Genomic DNA, 20,066 nt, shown 5'->3' with positions numbered 1-20,066 from the left:
TCGTTGCGCTTCCTAGTTATGCTGCGCCACCAGCATCTGACGTATTGTGCTCACGTTTTGCCATTCCGGCACGCAAAATGTCGCGTAAAATTAGCCACTGCAGCTGGCGCTACAACTTGTACCGTCTTCCGGGGAGCATCGTTGGGACCAGCGGCCCACGGAGAGACCAATTGGCGGATGTTCGAAATTGTCGCGGCGACCGACGACTCTAATATCAGTGACAGAAACGAGGCAGCAGCGGTCGGTATGTGGTCGTAGCGAGGATGTTTCCCGTTTGACTGACCAATTGGCGGATGACGGAAAACCTCCGTCATCCCTTTCGACGGCGGACAGTTTTCCCATCCGGCGGCTACCGTGTTGTACCGTGTGCCGTGTGAAGTTGGGGAAAACGGGCGAAATAATGACCACTAATGCAATGTATGATTGTAGCTAATTGTGCACTCTATTGCGCAACAAGGGGCAGTGAAAGCGAGCTTTGCGAACGAGATTCCGATGGGAGGGAGCTGTGTGCGGCTCGTGCGATCATTATTTGAAGCCGAGAGCCGCCCCGCCGCCGTAGAGCTTATGGTTTTGGGAAAATCTTGCGGCACCGCATATGATGAGCCCCCGGGGGGCTCCATCCAGCCAAAACATAGCATCATCTTGAGAGCTTTTGCGGAGTGTGTCATTTTCGGGGTTGTGATGCACGATTTGCGTGCGTGCTCGTTTGGTGGATTCGATGGATTTTCTGGATACCACTCAGTAGATCTTCGTAGAGCAACGCATATTAACATGTTAAAGCGGATGCAGCGTTGAGCAGCATATTATTACGAAAACACAAAAAACAATGCTTTAATGTTGCCTAATTTCCTGAAGCCCTAGTTACAAGTTGATGACTTTAATTTATGGTTTGTTATGAGCAATTTTTTATTATGTTGCTGTATAAGTTATGTGTTATTATCATGCTTTTCATATTTTAATACAAACTTAGCATTCAACGCGAAACCATGCAGCACATAAAATAAAATCTTCAATTATGTTTCTTTTTATAACCTGCGTCTTGCGCAGAGGAAAATAATGCGTTCATCTGTTGATCTTAAAACAGATTGTTGTTCTGAGCATACCACCACCTGGAACCGGTCCTCTGGCTGCGATGAAAGACGCAGACGTAAGCCACCGCTTGCCTGAAGCTTTTCCCTCGGTTGTTCAACCTTTGCACTGATACTTTATGCCTTCCAGTCACCAGTTCTATAGCAATCTTCAAGAAAGGTTTCTTTGGCGAAAGAAAAAAGAAGCCAACGAATACCATTGCTCGTTAAGGGTTTTCCCTTCGGAAAAGATACAATTTTAATGAACAAATTCCGACGGTGGGTCAGTTAGGCATGCAGACAGGCAGGTACTGTTCATTTCTTCACCGAAACCACCTCAAGACGCCACGGGGCTGTGGCCTTCGAAGGAAGTCGACCATTTCCAGACAGTCCACAGTGCAACCACCGGCGAGGATGGAGTTTTCGGAAACCGGAATTTGGGCCGTACCGGAATTCGGATGCAGTGAAGCAAGTGTTTGCTTGCGAGAAGAGCAAAAGCAAAATAAATAATGGAAATGGAGTTCCAATTTTTCCGATGCCCTGCGAAAGCTACCGACGCCCGAATTTCCCCAAACTCGCGGGGAACGCGTGAACGTTAAGCTTTCTTGCACAAACCTTCACGAAGGAGGGCGCCTGGTGGTGGTGCGTCCAGTACCGAAACCTTTCCCTTCTTCGTCTCTCGCTGAAGGACCACTTTCCGGGTCTCTCTAGTTCCAGTGTTCCAAGCTCTCGGACATTTTTTCCACTATTCTCTGGCTGTACCTGCCAAATCCATCGTCCGTCCCGGAACGGTGTTCGCTTGTTTGGGGATTGGTCTAAGCCCCAAAATTAAGCAAACACAGCCACCGACACGCCAGAAGTGCCCAAAAGAAATATAAACTCCACTTATTTTGTGGAAGGTTTCGTGAGAAGTTGTGGAAGTTGATTCCAATCAAACTAATATTGGTCGGAGGTAAGGAATTCAATTCAAGTCCTGTCCGTGTCCAATTACAACGTCACCGAATGGACGTTTTTCCATCGACTGAGTGCGTAACCCAGGGTCGATCAAATCGATATCGACTATTTTAGTAGGCTACCAACCTGCCAAGTTCTTCTTCACTGCTGCCTGCAATGGGCTCTGTGCAGTTTCAGTTCAAGTGGTCCCCGGGAACCATCGCACAGGCAGCTCATTATTTATAGCTCTCGTGGGCAGATAACTGGCAATCGTTCGGCAAAACGTGAGCCAACCTAGATTCGGTTGTGGTCGACAACAATCAATGAGCGCGGGATTCGGCATGACACTGACAGTGATGTGACAGTTGCGCTTTGGAGTGTCGGCACACTAACGCCGATCGTAAATATTAACAGCCGGTCTTCGATCTGGCGATGGCTCATATCTTCGGCGCGGTCGGACCGGAGTTATTGATTTCTTTCCAACCGCGAGTGTGGAGCCATTTCCACGTAATTGACATGTTTATCTTCGGGAGCAGCATGTGCTCGCAGATTTTCACGCTCGTCGGAGCGGCATTGTGCATGTTCTGGAACGGCGATCCCTGTCTGCCTAAACCAATTGCCTGCGAGCGAAACTCCGCGTCCGTGTGGCTGTCGGCGCGCCTCCTCACGATGGGATTCCTTCGAGCGAGCACCGGCACCGGGAAAACACCGTATGATGGTGCCATTCCATCATAACATTATCATTTCCCGAGGTTAACGGTCTGACGGCGAATGTCGTGACTGTCGGGGAAGATGGCTACATTTTCCTGGTTCACACAATGGAACCGCCGAGCTTTTCCGGCGGTTCCACGATCCCGGGGGCCGCCCGTTTCTTCGCCCCAACACATGCCCCTAGCGGGTGATACATTTTCCGAAGTCATGCTCCATGGGCCACCAAGATTAAACCACTTGGTATGCAGCGAATGGTGGTGTTCGATGGTGCTCGATGGTGCTTGTTGTTGCCATACACACAGACCCACACGGAACCGTATTTGTCACCAACTCCCAGACCATGTATTTGCTTAGGGCTTTGCGTTTTATTCCATTCCGAAGCGTTGACTAGATTTCCCATACTTGAAGTCAGCACCAAACCAGAATCCAAATATTTGCACAAATTCACTTTAACCGATTCCGAAACTAACTTCTGCTGGGTGGTGCTGAGGGCTGTGGGGGACTTGGGCTGGGACGTGCTCCGGAGCGTGCTGGGGCCACTCGCCACCGGTTGCTGGCGAAAATCGAGTGTCATTAATTTTACATCCGAACCAAGCCCCCGGAGCTACGGCGACGATTCACGAAATATTTGCCATCATAATCTGGGCACGGGCCAACCGACGTGGGGCCCGATCGTGCCTCTGCGTGTTTTTATTTTCTTTCCCAACATAAATATGCTGCTCATGTATGATAGATTAGATCGTAAACCCAGCGTGGAAGGACGCGGCCCTTACTTATTGAATCTGCAACCTGGCCATCCCCCGAGGGACTTGGGTAGAATTTTGTTTTGATTCTAAAAAGGATTGTGCCGCAACCAACGGAACGGAGATTGAATTTTCACGACAAACAACCACACATACACACACACGCACGGATGTTATATGTGCGTTTGTTGATACAATAAAATTCCGAACTAAATCCGATTGTAAAATTCACGCGAACGAAATATTAATTCTGTGCTTGGTGCTTGGTTGGAAAATGTTCCATTCTTCTTTTATGTTTTCGACACTCGCTCGAGGATCATTTGTTTAACGCACAAACAACAGGCCAGCGTTCGGCGCAGAGGAACAGTGTTGGCTTGATGACTTTAATATGAGATATTTTAATCTTTAATACAAACATTACTATTTTAACTTGTATGGCTCTTAACACTACTTTAACACTTATGGCGCTTAAGTCTGCTATATTGAACAAAGGATTGTGGAATCATTTTTGATAAATTAGACAACACAACAAAGGGTTGGTTTGAAATGACATTTATTAATCAATGACTTTGGGAAAATTCATGGTTAATAATAACTAATGGCTGGCAAGATGGATGGTCAAATGCCATTGACAGAAATAACCAAACGTATAAATGGATTTTTGTTTGGGGATAAAAGCTATATAAAACAAGAATTTATCAAATTATAGGCCAGAGAGATCAGGAATATCGTCGTCAGAGAGAGGGAATACAGAAGAACGTGCTGAAAAACCTTCTGTCACTATTTTAGAAAATTGTACTACGTGAACGCTTAATTATTGAAACAGTTTTTAGTGTATTAAAGGGGTCGTGTGAATTTGGGCATAAAAGCTCTGAATAGGTTGTACACCGACGGATATGCCATTTGAATTTAAACGTCAAACTTTAAAAAGCGAAAATCCGCTCGAATCGGATACAGCTGCTTTGGTTATAAAACTAACCTGGCTTCGTCTAATCGTCGTAATATTAGTTAAATAATTAATTAATCCTTTAGCAAACATCAAAAAAATGGCTGGTAATAGAAATAGTTGGAAGAAAAACAATTTATATTTATAAAATTTGGTTTAAAGGGTGTTGTTTTGATATTTTGAATAATATTTTTTGTACTTGAAACTAGGCAATTTTTTTTAAATAGTAAATATTCAATATCTACTTGGTTTGTGGTTGATGACTGAAATAATTACCTATTTTTAGTTTTATATTTATCTTAACAAAGAGGTACTTGAAAGAAGTATTTTGATTTATAATCGATATGATATTGAAAACATACAAATTACTGTAAATAGACTAATACTATAATTTTCTCTTGAGCGAAGCCTAATTAATCGTAGTATAATCGGAAAATATTATTAAGAAATGGCTGACGATGGCAGACCTGAACAGCCGAACCTTCACTGAAAATGAGATAATCCACCAGCTGAGCCAATCGCTTATTCCCTAGCAACGGCTTATGCTCCAGTGCTTTGGAGAATTTGCTATAGTGAGCAAATAATGTCCGTGTGAAAGATGGAGCACAATCGATTCGGTATTATTGAACCTTTTGACAGCAAACATTTTTTCCAAATATTATTTTTATAAAAATATCGAAATACCTCAATATTGCTTTATGGTGTGCGTTTATCTCTCATATCTCACGAATTTAATCAAAATTTCTCGTTTTATTGATTCCCTTCCACAGAACACACGCGGAACGGTGCCGGCACGTTCGGCACAAATCTGCAGCCTGCGTCGTCTTCCGGTGGCCACCGGTGTCGAGCGTCACGCCACCATTATGCGCAACCGGCTGCTGCGGGCACCGGAACACGAGATGATTAATATTGTGGCAGCACGGCCCACTACCACCACCAAACCGAGCGGCAGCATACTTATCACTGTCGGTGCGCAACAGTCCGGGCAAACGTAAGGCACAGACCCGGGTCACAGGACGTGCCGCCCCGGCGCGGAAAGTGGAAAAGTCCAATAAAGAAGAAGAAAGAAAAAACAAACAAATTTGCCGAAAATTTGCTCTCGTCCAGGCGACAATTTTTGACCAGCCCCCCCCGCCCGACACTCAGGGGCGGAAGGAAGTAGCACCGGGCGCCGCGCCGCTAGGTCGAGCGGAAAACAACGGAAAATTAATCATCGACAGCGAAACCGATCAAGATGCCGGCCACCACCACCGCCACGGTCAAGAGTGAAGGACCGACGGCGACGGACCAGCATAACAACGACTGTGATAATGAGGAGGTAGGTCTCTAGGGCGAGACGACTGTCGTCGGGTGTGTTCCACGTTGCCAAAGTTTAAAGTGCTTTCTGGGGCCTCCGAAGATAGGCGATGAATTTTTAAGGTGATTTTCGGTGATCGTGGCAAATGGCTGGGAATTCTGTGAAAATCGCTTCAAACAGAATGCTTCGGGAGGTCCGGCACTTTCGGCATCATTCAATTATGGAACAACGCGAGAACGCTGTTGCTGTGTTTTGCTTATGCTTTATTTTATTTTTCCTATTTCCCATCCCCATCAGGAGGAACCGAAGGACATGAAAAATGCGCATCTAATTATCGGTCAGCTTCGGACTCGGTGCCGAAATCAATCAGAGCAGATCATGGCCTGGAAGAAGGCTTACTCCTTGCAGGTACGTACGTCCCGGAGGTCATCAAAATGTGTCCTCACCTTACACCACGACGTTACTAGATTAATCCATCAGCTCCGTTATCGTGTCATCATCGTCAGTGGGCAGCATAGCCTTCGCGATCATCAATGCGATGAATATCGGGCACACCTGACGCAAACACGCATCCTCGCATCGTCAACTTGGTGGCACACGTCCACACAACGTTCTCGAAAGAAGAAGTCAGAAGAAGCCACCCGGGAGGGCCTATAAGGGCCAATTATGGGGCGGGAGTTTTCCATGTGCCTCCCGCTAAGGAGCACATCCTCGCTCGGAGACCCACAATGTCAACCCGGTTCGGTGCCGGTTAGCGGATGATAAATTATTTCAAGTATCGGCCGTACCACGACGAGAAGTCGGTGGTATCCCTAATGGGATTGCCTGCGGTGGTGTTGTGTGTCAGCCCAAAATCGTTACGCTGTTTACGTATCGTTTGATTATACTTATTTGTTAATACTTTTGGGTGCGAAGCGCTGGGGGAGGCCCATACGTTAGGTCGGTGATAACGATGGATCAAATTAATCGGCCAACTTCTGGGCGTGTTTACCTATTTACTGTAGGTCGACCGGAGCACGAGAACTTTGGAGTTTGTTAAGCAGGGTAGATATTCAATGGCAGGACGCCATGTGGGCGCCTTTTAATGGATGTTTTCGTATTTCGGTCCTCCGTATTTAGTAGTTAGCGAAAATCGATCATCCTGTACAGCCCAGGGTTCAAAATCATGGAATTTAGGGTCGAATTATTGCAAACCACAACTGGATTCTTTCGCTACAGGGTTTGGCCAGCAACTATTATTTTTCACATTAAAGCTACGGATGCTCCAATGCACTACGAGATATTTTCGTTATTTTAAGGTACTTTTGCGCCTGAAGTGCAGCAATTTGCATGACAACTGCTCGGATAGTCATCATAGGTGTGGCTTTTTAATGAATAGATCTGCAAACATCGAAGTTGTGAAAAAAATCTAATCACTTATGGGAGAAAAAATGAATGAGTGAAGCCCCGAACAGATCGACGATTCTGACGTTAGTGGCGTTTTACTCAGATAACCTACGTTATTCGATGCTCGCCTTAACAATCAGCCACCTTAAGTTCCGTTTCTTATTTATCGAAAGACGCCGGTTCCGCGGCTCACGCATAAAAAACGATTCCAGCCTTGTTTACACGAACTGTAGCTATTGTTGAATGAAATTAATGGTCTGAGCAGAACTTGGTCTCTCCATCAGAGAATGGTGGTATGCACTATCGTGGCCACTATAAAATCCAATCGTGTTAGAAAACCCCGAATATGGAAATTTACTGCTTTTTTGTGTCGCTAGTGTATTCGCAAAAGACACGCAACAAAATTCAACCAAAAAGCCCTACGTTATGTCATTTTTCCTCGAATGACATCGAATGAATGCTCCGTTAAACGGTCCCAAAACATATTGTCAAATTATGCCACGCGACTGTTGAAAAATGGAAACCCACATCTTCGGATCCCCGCGAGCGATCAGGGATGGATTGGAAGTTTGGCCATTTTGTTTCAATTTACTGCTGCTCTCTCTCTGTATCTCTCCTTCCCTGCGGCCGATCGGCGGGATTAAATTGTTACAAGCAAGCAAGCCTTGGTGGAAAACAACCGCACGGAGTGACACCGGAGCCGGATGGAGAGAAAAGCGGAAATCCAATCAATTCTCTAAAACCCCGCCAGGAAAGCGGCATATTTTTCACGATTCAACTCCACCGTGACGTGGTCTAGAAGCGGTTACCGAGTGGGGAGTTTGAATTTGGGTGTCCCTTCTCGGGATGTTTGAAAGGATATACGGTTGAGTCCTTGGGATTATATCATGTTTTCATGCTTTTCAACAAAAGCTTATGGTGCTCAATTTTTCATCCCACTTCTTTCGTTCCTGTTATAGTGACGATTTCGTTTCAAAAAGAAGACCCTTAGTTAATGCAGTGCATTCGTGACGGTGGTGAGAAAATTAAATTTTGCACGTTGACAGCATAACTCCGGCTGCTTCGAATGCTTCTTCATTTGCCAAGCCCGGGCCCACCTCAGAACTTTACGCCCAGGCCAGAATGTTAATGATGAAGTAACGATGAAGTTAGCTCCAAAATTTGTACGGCAGCGTCCCTTGTTGGTCGCGCTGGTCGCTCTCTCCGCGACTCCAACTTAGTTTGGAAACAAAAAAGGAATGAAATTCATCAAGTGGTTGCGGGCGCGGTGTGCGCCTTCCGCCACGCACGTGGGTTGCTTAACGGCGGCCAAAAGTTTACCACATGAAAGAAAAGAAAGTGGCGGCTTGGAAAAAAGTGGCAAAGAGAAAACACGAAGCTGAGCTGACTGACAGCACATAACCCACCAGGGCGGGGAGATGTGCAACAAATTTAGAACTTTCCGCCCGCCGTTAACTCGTTTAACAAGGTTTCGAAAATCGCCCGCAAGCACCAACTATGTAATGGTGGTTTTTGGTGAAAGCACCAACCAACGGCGGGTTTTGTTGCCCGACGACGGGGTAAATATTTTCGATTTTTGCCATTTCGGTCACCGAGGGTCAATCTCCAAAGACGTGCTTCATTTAAATTTGTATCCCAACCGACTCCGACGTGCGAATGCGCACCAACTTTGGCAATAAATCAGCTTCTCTGTGGGTCGGCCCACCCATAGCTCAAGCTCCAGCGGCAGAGAAATGGTAAAAGTTTCCATAAAATCCTGCCGGCCCTTTGGGTGACTTGTGTGTCGGAGGTTAAATACGGCGGCGTTCCATTGGTCACGAAGCATCAATCCACGCGCCCTGGTCAACGACAGTCGTCGTGGCCACAAATTAGATTTTGGTTTCGGTGCTTGGTCACTCGGCGTGGTCGCTCGGGGACATACGCAGCGTGTCCGCAAAGTTTCGCGTGAAGCGATCTTCGCGGAGGGTGACGTTTGTGCTCCGTCGCAAAAAATGGTCCACCGTGTGGTGGATTGTAACGCAAAAAACGGTGCGATTCTCAACCAAAACAAACACTGGCTGCCGGCAGCTTTTGACTCGGGGCCACACAGGTTCCATCAATCATGTGCCAGATCACAGGTAATCTGCCTCGGGTTTGTTTTTCACATACACCATTTTTTCTTTCATGGAAGCAATGGATTCAAAAACATTTTGTTCCATAATTTGTGGCTTTGCAAATAATAAAAATGTTGTCCGAATCTTAAGTCTGTATAAATACTATTTTAACTCCAAGTACTAATTGTCTACATTACTGCACATTGGATTCTATGGTTCAAGATCGTCCACATGCAAATACTTAATATATACGCCAGAAGGTATGCAATGGAAATGCATCAAACATACGAATCTATTTTTGAAAGGTTGGTTTTAAAGATTTGAAATATTAGTCCCCGATTGATGTCTGAGACAATCGGAAAAGTCGTGGACGTTATCTGATAACTTGCGATTCAATCGGATGAACGGATGAAGGTTCGATACGGAAATGAAATAGAAACTCAATTTCTCTTCAGCCCAATCTGACAACACGCCACATCAACATCGGCTTCGACATATGCGGATGTTTCATCCATCTTCCAAAGTCGATCGTAACATGAAACGCTCCATGTCCACGTACCTTTCCTTTCCATGTCCTTTTCTTAACCAACCGCCACTCTGCAATAATATTCTCCAGCAACACAGATTACGGCATTTAAGTCCGAAAAAAGAGAGTTTTGGTTGTTGGTTTCTGCCTTCCTTGTGCTGTTGACTGATAGGATTTGGTCAATTGTAAGTGAAGCCACTCGAGACGATGAATTCCATTTGAAGACTCTAGGCAGGACTACTTAAAGAAATTTCTGCTTCACTCCGGCAGGGTAATTTAAACGCAAACATATGGGACGTTGAGTTTTACGTGGCGACGTGGCAAAAGTTACACATTCATAGAAGGGTTCGTCCGAACTGTTTTTAGTACAACGACAGGACACTCTCTATTTCCAGTTGTTGATTCCTTTCAATAAATGCTTTCTACATTCTCTTTCTCTGTCTCTTTGCAGCAAGAGCAAAACCGTCGGTTGCAGAAGGAAAAAGCGGAGCAGCTGAACTACCTGACCAGTCAGCTGCTGCTGCTGGAGTCGCGCATCATGCGCAAGCAGAAGCAGGTATCGAACGTGATCTACCAGCGCGAGCTGACGATCTACCGGCAGCAGAGGATCATCGAAACCCTCTCTAGTCGCCTGATCGACCACGGCATCATGGACGTGGGCATGGAGGCGCCGATGCACTGTGGCAGCAGCAACAGCAACGACTTCGACTCGCTCAACGACTCCGATTCGGCCGTCGTGCTCGAGGACGTGGATTCCGATTGCAACAGCTCGATCTACTTCGGTGGCAGCATCGGCGGCGGCGGTGGCAGTCTGAAGTCCCGTTGCGGCGGTGCCAACAAGATGACGAATGACGTCACGATCGTGCGATCGATTTCGGACGCGATCGAAACGAACCTGAAGTACAACAACACCCGCCGCTCGAACTGCTTCCTACGGCGTCCGGAAATCCTCGAGACGGTGTACAGCGTCGAGGAGGATCCGGAACCACAGAACGCGAGCTCGACAGCAGGCGCCGCCGGGAGTGGTGGCGGTCCGGGCAGCGGCACCGCCAGTGCCGAAACGTCCCCGAAACCGGACGCGGTCAGCGAGCGGCGCGATAAGTTCAAGAACCGCACGGAGAAGTGCTGCACCTCGACGGATCTGCCGGCGGAGTCGCTGGTGGGTGGCGGTGGAACGCCGGTCATCATCACCAGCAGCAGTTGCGACGTGGACTCGGATGGTTGCGGAACGCCGCAGCAGATCGTCGGTTGCCGGACGCAGGGAGCCGTGACGAACTTTAATCGCGTGATGTCGAACCACCGGTCGGTCACGAAGCCGAAGGACGTAAAGTACAAGCGCATCAACAAGGCCAAATCGAAGAGTCTGGAGGAGCTGCGCGGCCGGCTGAAGCACTGGGTCGAGCGGGGCACCTGCAACATCAACCTGAGCCTCGATCCGAACGCCGGCGATCCAGCCCGCCATCTGGCGGAGCATTGCGGAGCGGGCAGTCTGCAGCAGTCCCCGGCGCAGCCCCAGGCGAGTCTCGCGCAAAGTTACGCGTGACCGGAACCGAAGGCTCGCGTCCGGGGCAGCATTTAATAGGAGCGCGAGGATCCGGCCGCAACCGCCCGTGGCCGGAAACCCTCGCTCCCGAACTTTCAGTCTCCCGCGGTCGTGCGGGCCATCAAACACTGCACCCTGTCCGTGGCCGTGGCCGTCGCACTGGTGGCCCTCTGGGTGGCCCTCTTTTTCTACACCATTTTACGCAACCTGACGCCGGCGTCCAGCTCTGCCGCGCGGCGAACGGCCCCGTAGAAGGCACACTTTCTAGAGGGCCCAGGGCCATCGCCTAGCAAGGCTAGCAAGGAGCAAAGAAATGGAGAAAATAGTATAGAAAGAAAAGAAAAAAAAGAAAAATGGGGAATACCACCCGGCAGGAGATAGGCGACAACAAACGTGTAAATGAGTCTGATCAAACTATTAGTGAAACGCTATTTATTGTGCTTGCTTAGTGTTAGTGTAAGTGTCGGAATTTAGCACGTGGAGGGGCGTGCAAAGACCCCGCAACGGAACGGAAGTTGCGGTTCGGAGTCGAAGTTAAAACCGGTGGAACCGCCGAGGGGGCGATCCATTTTCTGACTGAGTCAGGTTACCTAAGCGTGATGTACGTTGTAATGTGTGTGTGTGTGTGTGTACGTGTGTTAGAGTAAAAAGAGACGCACGTGGCAAAGGATTGTCGCAATTTAAGAGATATTATTGGCCAGCTTCTCGAGGGTCTGGCAGATTGTGGTTTGAAGGGCAAAGTAATAGCGAGCAGGAAGTTAATTGCTACCACCCCGCGTGGTTCGAAGTAGAAGACGCGCCGATTGCTTTCCTATTGATCGATGTGCTTTCGTTTTCGTTCAGTTTACCATTTTTAAGCACGATCGAAGACAGGGAAAGACCTGCACTCTACGCACGACTCGCTGGTGAGTTGTGGTGCAACGTGCAACGTGATCTTTTACCTTCCAAAGTAGCAGCTCCCCTCGATCGACCGAAGAGGCCATCCGAAGTCGGATTGGCGTGGTCAAGCGGCCTGAAGCAGACAGGCGATCGAATAATGTTCCTTTTCAAAGACGTTAGCTTTTAATGTGATGTTGGTGGGTCTGCAAAGAGGCCCGTAGGTGGTTGGATTGAGTTTAACACTGCGTCCATCAAGAAGAGCGTACTGTAATAGGCACACACATGCGTACACACCAGCAGGGGGTTGCCTCCTTTTTCTTCCGCGCACCGACTCCGAACGCGAACGGCGACAATCATTTCTCAAGCCCCCCTCCGTCACACCGTCTGTGCTTTTTGTGCTGTGCTGCGTCCCCGCACTTTTACGATAATCCGCGAAGCGAAGGAGCGAACTTGGGCACCGCGCGAAGCATTTACTTCCACCGATACCGATACCTACCTACCTACCTACCTGGCTCATCTTCGTAGCACGTAAGGCATGTACATAACACCAATCGAACACTCCTCACGTTCGATTGCGAAAGATCAAATCAAAGTCCGCGGTCCTCAGCAGCGAGGAAAAGATTATGAACAATTAATTGTAAGGCGACGTGTAGGGCGACCATTGGCCAACAGAATGTGCATATTAATGGCGATGATGGTACCGTATATGACCGATGCACGTGCAAACACTAGCACATAAGGACAGTAGCACCAGAGAGAGAGAGCATACGCACTGTGGTTAGGTATATATACACACTCCCACGCGCAGATGAGCGCAGTAAATTGCGATCGATTTAATTAGGATGGGGAAGATGCGAGCATAAGACGCTCGGTCGATCATCAAAGGCACGAGCGCCCGAGGGAGTTTATCCAAAAGGAATTTAATGATAATAAGCATAAGGTATCGACGGCATCTTCTATGGAGACACCAGATTACACACAACAAAACGCTAAGCAAGAATTGAAAAACAAAAAATAAATAAAAACACGCACCGCAGCGGACTTGCAGTGAGCGGGGAGGATATAAGGAGCTATCATCACAGTTTCGCAACATTTCTGTAATTATTGCTTGAAATATAAAAGTGCGATTCACATTTCCGAACAACGCTCTTGGTGTACTTTTTGTGAGCCTTAAAGGCGATCATGAAAGAAATAAAACGAAAGAAAAGGATTTATTTATAGTTTAATGCATTACATATAATGTTCCAGTGCCTACTGTTGTTTAATAACTAATTTTTGACGACACCAGCATATTCATACGCATGGCAACAAGCAAAAAAAAGCCGTGTCAGATTCGCCGGCAGCGATTTTGTGCATCGTCCCGAACAACATTTTTCGTTTCGATTAGCTTGCCTCAAACTTCCAGCAGTTCTACCAGGAGACCAGGAGCGCACCGCAGGTGTACGCGAAACACGACGCAAGCTTGGACACCAGTCGCTCTTCGAAAGAGCACCGGTTTCAGCAACATTTGTAACAGGGTTTCATGATGTACCTCGGAGGTAGTTTAATTTTCCCTGATTAGAAAGAGATCTGGCTGTCCTATTTGCTCTCCCGTCCAGATTGGTTGCTGATCGCTGATTGGTCTATTTGGCGATCTTATCGTACCTCGTGATTTGATTCGTCAAAATCGGCTGGAAAAATGTTCGATTCCAGCGCTCTTTTGTAACAGGGCTTCATGCAGTATCGGAGGTAGGTAGCCCACAAGCTGGTAGTTAGAACGAGAATTGGCCGCTGGTTGTCTCCTTTAATCCACTGGAGAGATTAGCGGACAGATGCTGATCGCTGATTGGTACATTACGTGATCTTACTTACCGAAGTTTTTTGTTCCAAATTAATCTAGTTTGTGCTTCATTCCGAAAGCTTCGCAAAACGAATGGTGTCCCGCTGGAGAAATTGTGCAAAACTTTCAATACCATTACCCGGCATGAGCACCCAAACTTTCGCTTCAATACTTTGACTCCCGTCAGGAATCAACGCTGGGCCCTGGGATGAAACCAGCGCCGTTGGTTGCCATTCGTGTCGGTGTGGCATGTTTTCGATGCTGCAGAACATCTGTGTTGTCAACGGCAGCTATAATCAGTTGTTATCGATGATTACACGGAGTACAAAAGTTTGTGATATTTTCCAGACGACCGACGAAATTTGATGGTGCAACCGAGGCGAGGCTGTGTAGCGGTGGTTAATTTTAACGCCAGCACCTGACGAATATGTCCGCTGCGGTAAGTTCTCTCAAGGAAATTGCATTGACGAGTGCGCTATCAAAAGCATACCTTTCCGTGGGACGTAGTCTGTGAGCTAAAATCAGGAGAATAAAGCTTACATTCAACTCAGAGTATGAACCATCGCTTTGAAACATGTCGGGGATGTACACAATTAACTAGCTTTACCCAAATAAGCCTCGAGCATTTGTTTATTAAAGTATTTATTGGTTTGGTAGTTTTTCTATTTTAAATGTATTTTGCTACACAAATCTTAACCCCCGAAAAACTGGAATGTTTAGTGGAAATTCAACATCGACAGCTTTGTCCTTGTACAGCAATCGTTCATGCTTCAGACTATCACATCATTCAATCAATCATCGACGAGTGCATTGCAGCACTGGTATTCTGCAAGCTTGCCTCACATTCGCCAAAAAACCTCCTTTCGTTTTCCTGTTAGTTTTCCACAATGGAGAAATTGTGTAACAAACTTTTCATGCGACACTTTCAAGGGTTCGGGTTCCTTCTACCTTTGTGGCAATATTTTTATTTCTTTACTAAAAATGAAAGAAGCATACTGCACCGAAGAAGAATATCGGCTTCCAATTTCCCACGGCATCGAAGACCGGAACGATTCTAGTAGAAAAGTTTTCCCCGTTCGGTTCGGCAATACCTGACAACTTTGCTGGAAGCATTTTACGGCGAAAATTTTTTGAAGCGTGCACAATTGGCCGGGCAACCTTATCTGTGGGCCATAATTTGAAAGTTTCTTGACGAAAATGTTCTGCGATTCTGTGCGGTGCTTTTATCGTTCGGTACTTTTGAAATGCAACTTTAACTGCAGTTGCCGCCCATAGTGTTGTTATCTTTCGTTCAGCTCTACAACTTTGTTGGAGCCTTTCTTTCAATATAAAAGAATAATTTACTCCATTTTGAGCTATCCAATTGCTTTATTTCTAATTTTGTATAAAAAGTGTTTAAAAAACTCTTCCTCGCATATTTACTGGTAGTTTCGTCATATTGAATTTCTTTGAAAGTAGTTTGCACCTCACGAGAAATCCAATGATCCGATCCGGTTGGGTTGACAGGTTTATGACGTTACCGAAGTAGTTCTCGCAACGAGACTAATCATCGCACTTATCCTCCCGAGCATTGGAGGACCAGACAGCACACTAGAGCCAGAGCATTATTTTCATTCAAGTGCTTGCCTCCGACATCTGACACGGTTCGAGTGGGCCCGGAATGGCCTCCGATAAGCCTCTTCAGAGCCGGACCAGGATCGTTCGAGCTTAGGCAGTGTAGTGTTCGATGCCGATTCCTCGAAGTGAACATTCCGAGGGGAAATCAACTCCTTATCGATAACTAATCGTCGGCTACGTCGAAAACATAAACGAAACGAAGGCCTTTGACGTCCTTCGCCGGGGCCATTTATTTATATCAGAGTAAAGTGTTTAATCGATATTTACAACGCCAGTATTGTTTCGTAGGTTGAATTAAAGTCATTGATCTGACCATGCAACCCGAGGAGGTCCTTTCAACAGAACCAATTAGTGGAATCCTCCCGCAACTCAGTGATTGGTGATGTTCGATAAGCCACGCTTAGGGTTACCAATCGATGACTCAACAGGTCCGCCGCCATCCGGGTTATCCTGTAATTTGGCGAGTTTGGTTTATGAAACGTTACTCACAATCGGTTTTCAGGGTCACATTGTGCTGAAAATTAAACTCAATTACGCTACCTTATTTCAAATGCGCTCTTCCGGGGCCCGTTCCTTTTAGCCGCTTCCAATTAGCTCGCATTCGGTTTTCTTTTGTTTTGGGGTTGCTTTCGCGCGGCGTCGGTTGGTCCTTTACGGTTCTCGCTACAATGATTAGGCGGCAAATGATGTAACATGGCCAGCATTTTGCTCGATGTATTTTTAAATTAAAAAACATACTCGTTACAGTCATTGTAACCTTTCCGTGGAAAACACGGCAACTCACGCCGGGAACGGAATGGTAACCAGTTTGCTTTTCCTTGTGGCCGCCCTATGGTGTGGTTTTTATTATTTCTCGCGTTCTCATCACAAAATGAAAATGTACTGTAGCTCATTATGAGCCGGTTCCAATGACCGGGTTGTTAGCCAGGGTTGAATTAACGGTGAAAAAAGAAATAAAAAACTTGCACTTCCTGTTCGAAATACGTTGATAATTGTGCAAACGGGAGTCGAGAATCATATTGTTGGACTTATTACAATCACAGTTTCACTAATTAATTTGAATTGTGGGCAAAAGTTGGTAACAGCATTGGTAGCGTTCGGCGCCTTCATTCGCATCAACGATTGTGAGACGCGAGATCCAATCTCCGGCGAGTGCTTTAAGGACATTTTTAAGGACTCAGTGAACAAAGAGATTCCAAATCCTAAGCAGACATCCCAAACAGCAAAATAGAACACACGAAAGTGGAACACGAATTTCCAATTTTCAACAAGTATTATATTTTGTTCGTTTTCTTATTTATTAAGTAATAATAAAATACAATATATCTAAATATACATAATGGTTTGTTGTTGTGTTTATTAGTTTGTTTTCCATGGTTTGGGACATTTTCATGGTTTAGTCCCGCCCTCCCACCATGGGACGTTGAATGGACGTCGGATCGATTGCAAGATTTGCTTGGGAGATTTTAGAGGGTTTCTTTTAATGAATATCTGCCTCCTTGCCCGACGGCGACTGCCGTGCGGCTTTCGCTTCGAAGCTAATTTTGTTTTAGTTTTTTTTATGTTTATAGTGGACATCATTGGTACACATTGAAGATTTCGGTGTTGGTAATGTTGCATGTTCGCTCTCGCTTTCGCGCCCCCCTCGTCCGGATGTCGGATTTGTTTTCGAGAAACGTTTAATGCTATCAAGGTTCATTGCTAAATGTGTAACGAGTTTCTTGCTTCTCTCACGCACGCAGGCCTACCGTTTCTTTGCCTATCTCAGTTCAATGCCAACAATGGAATGGATGGGATTGTTTTTCGTTGGTAGAAAATACTGAATATCTGCCACGAAGCCACGGAACCCAAAATACAAAAATAAATCGGGGAATCATTACAGTATTACAGCTCATTTAGTGTTCATTCGTTAGAGTTTAAGGATTGACAAAGTTGGTATGTTGAGGGTAATTAGTACAAAACAGAAGCAAAGCGAGTTTAGGGTTTTCGGTTGGTTAAGTTCCTTTTTGGCTTCGTAAGCTTTCGGCAGATTGGATTTGGCTGTGCGAAGCATTTGAAGTATTAGGAAATGGGGCGTAGAAGGGTCTCCTCAAACTATGCTCCGGTAGCTTGGCCATGTTAAACCTTCGTCCACGAGACAATGGAATATTACATTATTATTCAAAACATCAGGTTCAATGAGAAAAAAACGGAGAAAAACATTTAAGCTGTTTCGAAATTCTTTTTAAATTTTATCTAATTTTCAACCGAAGGATATGAATTATTGTACATTGATTTGCAGAAATATGTTTGTATCTTCGTTTTTGGAATTTGTTTGTCTTACTTATTGTCTAGCTCATGTTAATGTCTTTTGATTATTATCCTTTGAACTGAATGTGGCCACCCGGGTAGGTGGTATATGCTTGAATGCTGTAAGCTTTTGTTTTATTCGATAAAGGAATGACGGAACTCTCTCTCTCTGTCTCTTCGAGATCTCCCGAGCACACTCTCTGCCGCTGTTGGTTGTGAAGCACGCATTAATAAGTTTAAGAAAATACTTTCTCACGCACCTCACGCTTGGCTGTGCGGTGATCTCCGCCTGGCCGTCGGCCTGCTTCACTGGTAAGGAACAATGCTTAACACACCGGTTTGTAGTAACATTTTATGCCCGTTAAATTTAAGGGAAGAAGGCTGCTGCCTGCCTGCGGCCCTGCTCCCATCGGCACTGTTGCTGCGAACGTGCCGCCGCCGTCGTTTCGTCTAGCGCAGGGATGGTTAGGTTCGTGCGTCCTGCAATTCGATGCACCGCGAGCACTTGCCATGACTCGCCGCAGTGACCGGTTGTGACTGGCTGGCCAACGAAACAGGGACTGGGACAAACAATCAAACAAGATTTTGGGACTTCGATGCGATTCGTACCGCAAATCGTACCATGGCGGGGCCACACCGTTGGTCGCCGTGAAGGAGGTGTTGTTGGAATAACGCAAAGAACAGCTTACACCTCGCCAGCATGCGTCGGTGTCGGTAAGGAAGAGGTCCTGCCATCTGGAACGAACGAGTTAGGCGTTCGAGTGAGGCAGATGTTTCGGTGGCTGTTAGATCGGTGGCCAGTCCGAGGCTAGCGTTCGGCTTAGCGATAATGACCCACGAGAAACAGCTCCTTCGGCTCAATCAGAGCTCCGCACAGTGCGCTTCCAAGGGGCCAAAAGTGTGTGTGTGGTTCGTCGTACGTCCAAAAAGATCTATCAAACAAAATTACCTCACGTAGAGGATGTTGCTGTTTTGAATTTTGTAAATTACGGAATGCGATAAATGTGAAATGCACGAAGCATGACAGTGATTCGATTTACCACTTCGATGCCCGCAAATGGTGTTCAAGTTGTAGCTCTTCTTCTTAAACATCATACAGCAATGCTTTTCGTTCGATTTTATCATAGAATAATGCCTTTCGGCCCCAACCAAACCAAGCATCCTCGTAGAAGCATTACCATATATTTCTTCCTATTGCTTCCTTCCCAGCAAACATCGTTCGACTGACACTCTCTTTCCTGCTCGTTCCAAAATGGCCACAACGTGGCCTTACCTTACTTAGAACACACGTAGAGAGATTTGAAATTGGCTTATTCTGCGGTGTTTCCGGGGGTTTGCGATAAAGTTACTATGGTCTTCGTCTTCGGCGGCTGAGGAGTTGCCGCCCGGTCCTAGCGACGGAGTACGGACTATCTACTGTGTAAACTTTGGGGAGAGTCTCTGGATGCCTATAGTCTAATCGGTCTGAGCACGAGTAAAGCTATCGGAATGAGTTTTAGAGGGGTTCGAATATAGTGGCCGTAAGCATCGTAAGTTCTTCCCGCAAAGCCACTCAAGCAGAGGCGAAGAGATTTGAAAGAGAGGGTTTCTGGGAATTTCCTTACCGGGAGTCGGCAGCTCCAAAGGGGAGCTCCATAATGTTTGGCCACTCTAAACTCTATAAATGCGCTCTAGATCCGCTATGCGTTTCAAACGGGTTTCTGTTTGGCGTTTTGACCGCGTCGCTTCCAGTGGGGGCTATCGGTATGGGCGGCGTACGGGGATTTTGACACATGTTTGGAGTGTTTCTATCAGCACCTTTGGCATCGGCTCGGTGGCGGATCCAGTTCTAAGCTATGTCGCGGCGCTTCTGCCGCCAATGGAACACGGCGTTCGATGTGGTTCGATGATGTACCCTGATACGACGAGTTGGCTTTACGAGTGAGCGGATGGCTTTGCGCCATTTTGTGTTCAACGTAAACGAAACTGATCATCGAAAGGGTAACTAGATTGAACGCGTGTCGTTGCGTCACTCTGAATCGCCAGGCTCAGCCTACTTGCTGGGCCGACGGCCTACTAAGGATATGTGTTTCAAGTGTTGCGGTAAACGCTTCGGCAAATGAATGAACACATTCGCACCCAACGCCCAACAGGCTTCGGCGTCCCGAAGACACGTCCCATAAATCCCCGTGTACTAAATGAAGGAAACGGACACGAGAACGCGTTGTAGTAAAAGTT

At 46.6% G+C, this 20,066-nt stretch overlaps 3 protein-coding genes across 3 annotated transcripts in view; 2 read left to right on the top strand and 1 right to left on the bottom strand.

The window, feature by feature from the left end:
* The window catches only part of LOC128270743 (uncharacterized), a 45,446-nt gene extending 40,051 nt beyond the window's left edge, over positions 1-5,395 (top strand). The window contains exon 3 of the mRNA XM_053008159.1: positions 5,171-5,395. Coding sequence (XP_052864119.1) covers positions 5,171-5,395 — 225 coding nt within the window. The remainder of the gene's footprint in view (positions 1-5,170) is intronic.
* Positions 5,396-5,633: 238 nt separating this feature from the next.
* LOC128273356 (uncharacterized) lies at positions 5,634-11,308 on the top strand. Its single transcript, XM_053011298.1, has 3 exons — positions 5,634-5,718; positions 5,995-6,105; positions 10,154-11,308. Exons 1-3 carry the CDS (start codon positions 5,635-5,637, stop codon positions 11,243-11,245), a joined length of 1,287 nt encoding a protein of 428 aa, XP_052867258.1. The 5' UTR covers position 5,634; the 3' UTR covers positions 11,246-11,308.
* An 8,565-nt stretch (positions 11,309-19,873) lies between these two features.
* LOC128274542 (uncharacterized) overlaps positions 19,874-20,066 on the bottom strand; it is a 53,562-nt gene continuing 53,369 nt past the window's right edge. The window contains exon 8 of the mRNA XM_053012770.1: positions 19,874-20,022. The gene's annotated coding sequence lies outside the window, so the exon portion shown is untranslated. The remainder of the gene's footprint in view (positions 20,023-20,066) is intronic.

Source organism: Anopheles cruzii, chromosome 3, assembly GCF_943734635.1.
Source record: "Anopheles cruzii chromosome 3, idAnoCruzAS_RS32_06, whole genome shotgun sequence".
In the NCBI taxonomy this organism is placed as follows: domain Eukaryota; kingdom Metazoa; phylum Arthropoda; class Insecta; order Diptera; family Culicidae; genus Anopheles; species Anopheles cruzii.
The sequence above is the reverse complement of the archived record's forward strand: the minus strand, read 5'-3'. Positions and strand labels throughout refer to the sequence as shown.

Coding starts and splice junctions, on each gene's coding strand:
- LOC128273356 (XM_053011298.1), top strand. CDS start 5,635: ATGCCGGCCACCACCACCGCCACGGTCAAGAGTGAAGGACCGACGGCG. Junction 5,719..5,994: donor ACGACTGTGATAATGAGGAG/GTAGGTCTCTAG, acceptor CATCCCCATCAG/GAGGAACCGAAGGACATGAA. Junction 6,106..10,153: donor AGAAGGCTTACTCCTTGCAG/GTACGTACGTCC, acceptor GTCTCTTTGCAG/CAAGAGCAAAACCGTCGGTT.